Below are 9880 nucleotides of genomic sequence, written 5' to 3' on the forward strand. Positions count from 1 at the left end.
GTGGGGGAGGGGGAGGTTTGTGGTGGTGGTGGTCCTGAAATGGGGGTGGGTGGGTTGGGCTGCTTTCTCAGCTCATGTGGAGGTACAGTGAGGTAGGGAGGGGAGTCATACTGCAGGGAGGAGTTCAACCTCTCCCTGACAGGGACTGTAGGTTACATCACGGTCCCCCAAAGACATGCTTACCTGAAACCTCAGAGTATGACTTTATTTATACTAAGTGTCTGCCTGCAACCCTTTTTTGGGGGGGAGGGGGACTCTGAGCTTCCAGAACAGTCAGAGAAGAAATCTGTTGTCTTTTGAAGTCCCGGCTTTGTGGTCATTTATCATGGCAGCCCCGGGAGACTAACATAAAGAGCGTGATTTAAATGAACGTCGTCACTATGATAACTTGGTATTGGGAACACACACACAGACGGGAAAGAAAGGAAAGGGTCAGGAACACGGTGGGCTGCTGGCTATCCGTGGGAGACCGCCGTTGCTCAGGAGGATGGGGGTCTCCACTCTGGGGCTGGGGGCTGAGGTCTGGATGTCTGCAGAGAGGGGTTAGGCTAGAAATGGTCACCAAAGGCTGCTCTGGGGTCAAAATAGGGCAGCAGGTGGGGCTCCAGAGAAGGAGAACTCTCTAGGATCCATGTTATGAACAGCCTGGGTTGTCAGGAAAGGCAGTGTTCATCGATGCCTCTGTCCAAGCAGGGCCTGGGTGGCTGCCGCTGGGACCTGGCAGAAGGAACAGAGACGGTCTCTAGTGCTCCTGAACATGCCATCTGCCTTCGTGGGGTGGAGCAAGCTGTCGGTCAAGTCCAGCAGCCCCGCTCCTCTCGCGGCCATCAGGAGAGAGGGATGTGGGAGAGGTTGTGTGTGTGTGTGTGTGTGTGTGTGTGTGTGTGTGACACCGCGCGCGCGCGCGCAGGGAGAAGGACGTCAGCCTACTAACCATAGGGATATTTGAGCACCTCGTTATCTTCTGGCGTCCCTGTGAGACCCTGCAGGATCGGGGGGATGGACAAAACAGCCAGCTCAGCGTTCCTGCTGGGGCACAGCTGGGAGGTGGCATCGGAGCCAGGTAGCAGGACCAGCTGCCGGATCAGACCCTGGAGAGAGATAAGGACAGCTGACTCAGACCCAGGGCGCCCGAGAGGAGCCTGGGGTCACTGAAGTGAGGCCCATGTGAACCCGGGAGAAAGAGGTGGGGTAGGGATGGGGAGCCTAGCCATCTTTAGCCGTAGGAGGGAGGCTTAGTCACCCTCCCTCCACCTACCTATCCATCATCCACATATCTACTCACCCACCCACGCATCCATTCATCTAGGCATGCCATCGGGGACTATTCAGAAAGTGTCTGCTATGCCCGGGCACAGGTCTAGACACCACGATGGGAAAGGGAACAAGAGCTCTCCTCAGGAGGCTTGCAGGCTAGACTCCAGCACAGAGACTACCTAGCTTGTCAAGGGGTGGTCAGTGCTTCGGGGAAGCAACCAGACAAGGGAGGGAGGCTGAGAGGGCTGGGGTGGGAGGTGTCCTCTGATCAGAGCCGCGGGGAAAGACCGCTAGGATAAAGGATGGACTTATGGCAATTGTAGAGACTCAGGTTCCAGGTGGTGGAAACCGAGCTCGCAAAGGTCCCGTGGTGGGCACCTGCTTGGCACGTTTCTGGAATGGCCTGGGGCCCCACTCCCCCCACCCTCCACCACTGCGTTTGGCACATGCAACGACCAGTCACACTAAAACCCTGAGACAGCAGGACGGGGGTGGACATGTCCTCGGGTATGGCAGGCAGCCTCCTCCCCACTCACCGTGAATAGGCCTTTCTTCCTTCTCCGGCTGCCGACGAAGAACCGGGCGCCCTGCATGGAGAGTGTGGCCGGGAAGGGCATGTCAGCGGTTCTGAAAACAGAGGCGGGTGGTTTCAGGGCCATCGTGGGGCCGGGCTGCTCCCTGTCTGCTGAAAGGAGAGGGAGGGAACGGATGCCCAGCCGAGGACCACTTGGTAAGCCTGGAGCCGTCGGCACAGGCTGCTCCAGCTGCCCGCTCTGCACCGAGGGCCAGCGTGCCCCCTGGGGAAGGGTGACTGGGAGAGTGTCCCCTGCAGCAGCTCAAGTTGGGGCTTGATATGCGAGTGGACACTGCCCTCTGGAGCTCGGTGGGGTGGGGGGGCTGCACCCTGCTGGGGGAATGGGTGGTCCGAGTCTGGGGGGACGTGCGGGTTGGGCCACAGGGCTCTCTCCTTGCTGCCTGTTGCCCCGAGGCCTCCACACTGCCATCCCCTGGTCGCAGCGGCCAGCCCTCCCCATCCTTGGCCAAGTGGCAGCACCTGGCCATGGTATGGTCAGCTCCTGGCCTGCTGGTACAGGATGCCCATCTTCTGCTCACAGCAGTGGCTCTTGGTGCCCAGACCACTTGGACACCCAAGTCCTGGGGCCCACTCCCCCAGGGCTCTGTGAGGCCCGTGGTGGTGGTGGGGCCGTTGGCAGAGTGGCCTTGCCCCTGCGGACTCAGGCGCCAGCTATGTCCTATGGGAGGCTGGGAGTCAGAATCAAGCCCAGAGCAGCGGAGTCTGTGCCTGTTGTTTAAAGCTCGGAGAACCCTTTTAAAAACCTACGTCCTGAGTGCTCAGTGACCCCGTTCCCTGACCCACCAGCCTGGGGCCCACATTTCAGCCCAAACTCAGGGCCCAGCCGAAGTCAGCTATCCCCTCCAGCTGGTGGCCGGGCCTCTGGAAAGTCTCCTCCAGCCCTTGTGCAGTGCGCTCCGCAGCCCCGTCCTTGGTCTTCCAGAGGGCAGAGATGGCATTCAACCTCGCCGGTGGGTGATCTCTCGGTCTATGGCATAGCCCTGCCCCAGCTACGGGGTTCCGTACACCTGACTTGCTTGAGGCGTAAAAGCTACCTTAGTGGGGTGTAAGTGGTCTGCACTGGGCTATTCACTGAGAGGTGGTCCTTTGGCATCTACCTCGAGGTGCCTCTGAGGCTACTTAGGGACCCTCAGTCACGGCACCGCGTGAAGAGAACAGCTCTCATCCGTACCACTTGGGCCACTGTGAGTAGGAATTAACTTGATGGCAATGTGTTTTGTTTGGGGAGGGGGGCAGTTTGGGGTGGGGGCTGACAGGGAACGAACAGAGGAAGTTCAATGAGGGCTTTGCTCAATGCCAGATAGGCCCAGGGCAGCGTCTGGGTCAGGCTGGCATGGACAAAGAGCCAAGATGCAAGGGGCCCGCCTGCCACTGCGGGGCAGTATCACACAACCCACACTACCCTCCGGCATCCCGAGTGCCTACATGTCTATGGGGAGCCCACAGTCCACGGTGAGGGAGAAGGTTCCTTGGGACACTGCCAAGACCAGCGTGTGCCACCGGCTGTCCGTCAGTGCCGTGTTCCGGAAGGACACATGGGTCTGCCAGGCCCCAGAGGCGTCCTCGCTGAGGAACAGGAAGTGGAGCTTGCTGGCTGAGTAGCTCAGCCCCAACAGCAGCGTGCCTCGCTCTTCCGCCACCACCGTGAGCAGAAACTCGTTCTTCTGCAAGAAAGAACCGGGGAGGGAGAGGCGTGAGGAGGACAGGGCCACAGGGCCTGACCAACAAGGAACCGTGGCACAAAGGCACCCCCATACCCCACCATGGCCCCGGCCCCACAGCAGCACACCCCATTGGTCTGCAAAGCAGCCTTGTTATGCACTGAACTGTCCCCCGGCCCCTGGACTATGGAAGTCCTAGCCCCGGTACCTGCAGAGGTGACCCGGTGTGGAAATAGGGCTTTCCGTGGTTTTGTGTTAGTGAGAAGGTACCACAGCAAGGTGGGTTCTCCACCTAATCCCTCACGAAGGAGAAAGGACTCTGAGAAACACATGCAGGGGGAAGACCGACACCCGGGTGGGCGGGGTGCAGGGAGGTTCTGCTGGGGCAGGAACCCTCAGGGAGGAACCGACCCCCGTGGGTCGAATCTTAGCCTCCAGGATAATCATCTCCTGTGTTTTAGCCACCTGTGCGGTGTGAATTCACCTCAGGAGACTGAGGGGAGAGGACTTCCTCTTTGGATCACTGCTGTCAAGTTCCCTGGGGACTCATCAGGCTGTAGGGACCCTGGGGGACACAGTTGGACTTTCCCTGTGAGTGTCTGAGACTGCTGCTCATCGCAGGAGCAACTGGGGTTCCAACTGCTGACTGGATAGCAGCTAAGGAAGAACCCACCAGGGCTCTATCTGGATTATTTATGTATAAGCACTTTAGCCTAATTATACGTATGGGCCACTTATATTCTACTAATCCCTTCTCTAACCCCGTCCACAAGGGTAGGAATTTAAAATGATTGGACTTAAAGTATCAAGCAGGTATGTGACATAGTTAGGAAGCACAAATCTCAGCTCATATCCCACTGCCCCTCCCCCCTATGAGCCAGGTTCAAGACAACTGTTTCTCTAAACAAGCTGAAATCCCCACCCCCTCCCTTGCATAATAAGACTTGACTGCCATCGAGCCAATTCTGACTCATTTAGACCCTATAGGACAGAGCAGAACCTCCCCTGTGGATTTCTGAGACTAATCCTTTATGAGAGTAGAAAGCCTCATCTTTCTCTTTCAGAGCAGCTGGTGGTTTCGAACCGCAAAACTTGCAGCTAGCAGCACAATACCTAACCACGGCATCACCAGGGCTCCTAAAACCCTCCCAGGACCTTCATCTCGCATTGAACACTCGAGTCAACAGTGGCTCACTTGGGCACCCATGCCCCTGGCTGTCCTGGGAGCTGAGGGGAGGCACGAGGTAGCCCCCTGGATCTCACCTTGAGGGAGAAGACGAACCCCCAAAGGGCACTAGGTGGGAATGCCAGAAAGCAGGTGAGGGACTTGAAGCGGCCAACAGCTGTGGAGCTGAGACCCTTACAGTGAGGGCCTGGAGCCTGGGTGTCCCCACAGGGCGGGCGAGGGCGCTGGGGAGGACTCCGACCACTCAGGAGGATCATGGGATGGGGTTCTCCACAACCCGCCATGTTCGCATTCGTGGTGATCCTTCCGGGCCAGCTGAGTCCTGGGCACCCTCTCAGAGGAGTTAGGACCTGCCTGTGCCTCTGAGGTAAATCACGCACTCTGAGAACACCCACAGCAGGGCCACCAACGTCTGGTGGAAACCGCGTGTTCCTACCCCATGAATCCGATGACAGGAAGCTGAATTGGGTGATCCAGGGGTGTTTATTCAGGTGCCGATGGCAAGCTTGAAGTTAAGGTCATGTGTCATGGAGCCCAGAACTTGGAGGAGAGAAAGGGGACCCCAGTAGGCAGGTGGAGACTTGAGAGGAGCAAGCCTGGGGTTCACAGGAGGGCAAAGGGCAACAGTCACTTTGGGACTGTGGAGACAGGGGTGCTCCATCCTCAGGTGTGGGGAGCCACCTAACAAGGTCATGACCTGAGTAAGAGTGGATGTGAGGAGCCAATCATCACAGGCCTGGAGCCCAGCTGCCTGTGGCTTGCCTGGTCAGCAGCAGGGGTTGTGGCAGGATGAGGTGCCACAGCAGGCTGGGCGGGGACATGCAGGGCAGTAGAGCAGGGACATGGAGGAGGAGGCAGGGGCACAGCAGGCAGGCTTGCACACGGGTTGGCAGATGAGGGACATGCAGGAGGAGGGTTTGCAGCAGGAGGGGGCACAGGGAGAGGGCTGGCAGCATGAGGAGGAGGAGGAGCAGGGGCTGGCCCCACAGCAGGCGGGCTTGCAACAGAGAGGTGTGCAGCAGACAGGCTTGCAGCAGACAGGTGTACAGCAGACAAGTGTGCAGCAGATGGGCACACAGCTGGGGGAGGATGTGCAGCATGCAGGCTGGCAGCAGGAAGGCCCACAGGAGCTGGTGCAGCCTGATAGGCAGGGGCTGGACCCAAAGTTCACGGGGCTGCAGAGGAGGGTCAGGCAGGAGGCTGGAGCACAGCAGGTGGACTGACAGGTGGGGGCACAGCAGGAGGACTGGCAGCAGGTGGGGGCACAGCAGGAGGACTGGCAGCAGGAGGGGGCACAGCAGGAGGACTGGCAGCAGGTGGGGGCACAGCAGGAGGACTGGCTGCAGGAGGAGGTGCAGCAGGGGGGCTCGCAGTAGCTCTCCAGGCAGTCGTCCACCTCCCAGGAGGGGCCAGTATGAGCACTGGGCATGCAGACCCGGCTGCCATAGCTCCTGTCCCTGGAGCAGATGGACCTGGTGGACGCAGCTGGAACACAGGTCCCGGAGAAGCAGCTGTCAGCCATGGTAGTGTGGACTGGAGGAGGTGGTGGGACGAGGGAGGGAGGGAGGCCGTGAGTGAGGTGCTCGCTCCAGGAGGTCTGGGCTTTTATATCCCTCTGTGGCCTGTGTTGTTGCAACAAGAGGCTCATAAGCCACCCCTTCCTTGTTAGAACCCCTGCTGGAAGCCCTCATCAGTGCTGTTTTATTTGTACAAAAGGGTTACTCAGCCTTGAAGACTGCAGGTTGTCGGGCTCTCTAAGCAAACACCACAGAGAAGCCAGGTACTCCTGGAGCCCTTGCCTGCCTGGAGCCTGCTCTGTCCGTCTCTGAGGGGCATCGTGAAGCCAGCGTTCTGTGCCATGTTGCAGGAGAGGAGAGCACAAACACAACATCTCATTGACTGGACATCTTGGAGATGCACGTTCAGGCAGAGAAGGGCCCTTGCTGCTCATGAGCTGTAGTCCCCCGCCCCCCCACCCCCCAACAAAAGGTGGGCTGAGTATAGACGAGACCAGCCAACGAGAGAAGTCGTCAATGGAGAGACACACAAGTCTCTGGAACCCAACACAGGACAGTGATGGAACACATGAAGGAAACACAGGATGTTTCCAGAAGAGCCAACATTCACCATGTAGGATCCAGAAAGAGAAGCCAGGGACTAGACCAGAGGATGCACACTGGTACAGATAGGAACTGGAAACAGGGAATCTGGGACAGAAAAACCCCTGAGGACCAATAATGAGAGTAGCGATGCCAGGAACAGAAAAGTGGGTGAAGGTAGATGTCGGACAGTGTAAGACATGACAAGATAATAATTTATAAATTATCAAGGGTTCGTTAGGGAGTGGGGAGTGTGGAGGGAGGGGGAAAATGTGGAGCTGATACCAAGGGTTCAAGTAGAAAGCAAATGTTTTGAGAATGATGATGGCAACAAATGTACAAATATGCTTGACACAATGGATGGATGGATGGATCGTGATAAGAGTTGTACAAGCCCCCAATAAAATGGTTAAAAAAGAGAGAGATGCCAGGGAAAGGGAGAAATAAAAGTCCCCAGAGTTAGGGGAACCATGGGTCCTTAGATTTGAAATTCTGAGCAACTATGTGTCTGATACATGGAAAACCATGTCTGTCTAAACACCCTGGTAAGAGTTCTGACAGCAAAGACAAAGTCCTAAAAGTGTCCCAAGAGATTTGCAGCCCGGGTGCCATCGTGGGTACATGTTGGGCTGCTCACTGCAGGGTCAGCAGTTTGAAACCACCAGGCCCTCAGAGGGAGAAAGAGGAGGCTCTCTGCTCCCCTAAAGAGGTGTCGTCTCTGAAACCCACAGGGGCCCTTCTGCTCTGTCCTGTAGGGCCACGATGTGTCGGAATCCACTTGATGGACGTGGGTTTCCAACTCTGTCGCTGTCCGTCCTCAAGGCAATGGAGCGGAATCTTCAGCACCCAGGGAATGGCATGACCCGTGAGGTGGAATCCACTTGCTGGGCTGTCAGGAGAGTGGAAGCATTTCGAATGGACAGCTGCACTGAAAGTTTGCCCCCATAACTGATCAATGAGAACAGCACAGCACGCACCGGCCAGCACCAGGAAAGGCAACTCCAAAGGGTGGGGGTGGTGAAACGTAAGTAACGGTGCGGGAAAATCAGCCCCAAGCAGTTGAAGGTTCTTCACTTTTTTAGGGAAAGAAAACACATGTGCTCGACTTGACCAAAGACGAGATGTAGGTGGAATGGCATCACGGATAGCGTACGTGAAGAAAGAGAAAGGTCACGCAGAAGGCAGGACAGAAGGACAGACCACAGTGCATGGCAGAAGGGACTGAAGCGTGCTCTGGGAGGTGGAGCACTAACCAAGGTAAATGGGAGGGGCTGGGACGTGCAGGCGCGGAACAGAGTGTTTCAAAAGGCAGCTTGAGAAGACTAAGTATCTTCACGAGCCAGGCAAAGACCTGGGGTTAGAACATAAACAAGTGAAGAATACGTTCAGCATATCTCAAACTGAACGAACTTAGGAGAAAAAGAAAAAATCATTCCAGCCTTGGGCGACAATTTTGAAGGACTCAGTGGGCAAAATACCAAATGATACAAGAAGTGTCAAAAGAAGACAAAGGAATACACGGTCACTGAATATATATAAAGACTTGGTCGACATTCGCTCATTTCAAGAGGTAGCATATGATCTAGAAATGATGGTATTGAAGAAATCCAAGTCGCATAAAGGCATTCGCACAAAACAAGGCTCCAGAAATTAATGTAACATTAATTAATATGCTTTTTAAAATATTTTTTAATTAGAGGGAGAGTGGGTTGGAAAAATGAGGACCTAATGCCGGGGACTTAAGTGGAGAGCAAATGTTTTGAGAATGATGAGGGCAATGAATGTACAAATGTGCTTTACACAATTGATGTGTATGGATTATGATAAGATTTGTATTAGCCCTTAACAAAACGATTTAAAAAAAAGAAAAATTATATTTTTTAATTAATGAAGCAATGGAAACACTCACTAGTGTAGGCCAAGAAATTTAGAAGACAGCGACCAGGCCAACCAACTTGAGGAGCTCTGGATCTATGTTCATTCCAAGAAAGGTGCCCCAGCAGACTGTGGAAGTTATCACTCAATATCATTAACGTCACGTGTAAGTAAAAATTTTGCCGAAGAAAATTTAAGAACAAATGCAGCAGTACTTCAACAGGAAGCAACCAGAAATTCAAGCTGGATTCAGAAGATGTGGCATGAGAGATGTCAATGCTGACACCAGATGGATCTTTGCTGAAAGCAGAGATTAACGGAAAGATGTTTGCCTGTACTTTATTGACTATGCAAAGGCATTTGACTGTGGATCATACAAACTATGGATAGCATTGGGAAGAACAGTGTGGTAGTTACATAATTTCATGTCAAGTTAATAAATAGGTCTAGGGGTGGAGTCTAGTCTGTCAATCAGGTCACAACCTGATGATGCCTCCTTGTGGGCGTGGCCTTGTCATGAGGATTCTGGGAACTTCCTCTCTTTCTCCCTTGACTCTCGCTCAGCTTAATCTTCCTGTTGGCAAGTCAGGTGGAGCCACGCTGAGACCTAAGTAAACCATGTGGCAGAGGCTCACACCAACCCCATGATGCTTCCACTGATATTCAATCCACAAAACTTTTCTCCCACCGGCCTGTGATCTTCCTGTATTCGCCATCATTGCGTGTTCTGCGTGAGTCTGAAGAGGAATTTATGGACTAGGATCAGACATATAGGCTAATATAGGACTTACGGACTTGATCCGGACTAGGCTGGGATGTTTTCTCAATGCACAATTGCTCTTTGATATAAAGCTCTCTTGCACACGAGTGTCTCTGGATTTGTTTCTCTCGTCAACCCGGCCTAACACAAATAGGAATTCCAGAGCACTTAATTTTGCTCATGTGGAACCTGTACAAGAACCAAGAGGCAATCTGACACAGCTTAAAATCAGGAAAGGTGTGCACCAGACTTGTGTCCTTTCACCACACTGTTCCCTCTATGCTGAGCAAATCACCTGAGAAATCGGGCCTATGTGAACAAGAGCGTGGCATCAGGATGGGAGGAAGGTTCATTAACTTGTAATACACATATGACACAACCTTGTTTGCTGGAAGGGAAGAGGATTTGAAGCACTTACTGATGAAGATCAAGGATCGAAGCCTTCAG

At 54.4% G+C, this 9880-nt stretch overlaps 2 protein-coding genes across 2 annotated transcripts in view; both read right to left on the reverse strand.

Moving 5' to 3' along the window:
* The window catches only part of TSPEAR (thrombospondin type laminin G domain and EAR repeats), a 66549-nt gene that overhangs the window by 24483 nt on the left and 32186 nt on the right, over positions 1 to 9880 (reverse strand). Inside the window, exons 2-4 of the mRNA XM_004697299.2 lie at positions 3278 to 3516; positions 1794 to 1884; positions 935 to 1091 (exon numbers count right to left, since the gene is read on the reverse strand). Of these exons, the coding sequence (XP_004697356.1) occupies positions 935 to 1091; positions 1794 to 1884; positions 3278 to 3516 (487 nt within the window). The remainder of the gene's footprint in view (positions 1 to 934; positions 1092 to 1793; positions 1885 to 3277; positions 3517 to 9880) is intronic.
* On the reverse strand, positions 5466 to 6221 carry LOC115873489 (keratin-associated protein 10-8-like). The gene is made up of 2 exons (XM_030888649.1): positions 5947 to 6221; positions 5466 to 5874 (listed from the first exon to the last, which is right to left on the reverse strand). The coding sequence occupies exons 1-2, from the start codon at positions 6219 to 6221 to the stop codon at positions 5466 to 5468; spliced, it is 684 nt and encodes a 227-aa protein (XP_030744509.1).

Source organism: Echinops telfairi, unplaced genomic scaffold (assembly GCF_000313985.2).
Source record: "Echinops telfairi isolate 266 unplaced genomic scaffold, ASM31398v2 ScPeMD7_7469;HRSCAF=8507_0, whole genome shotgun sequence".
In the NCBI taxonomy this organism is placed as follows: domain Eukaryota; kingdom Metazoa; phylum Chordata; class Mammalia; order Afrosoricida; family Tenrecidae; genus Echinops; species Echinops telfairi.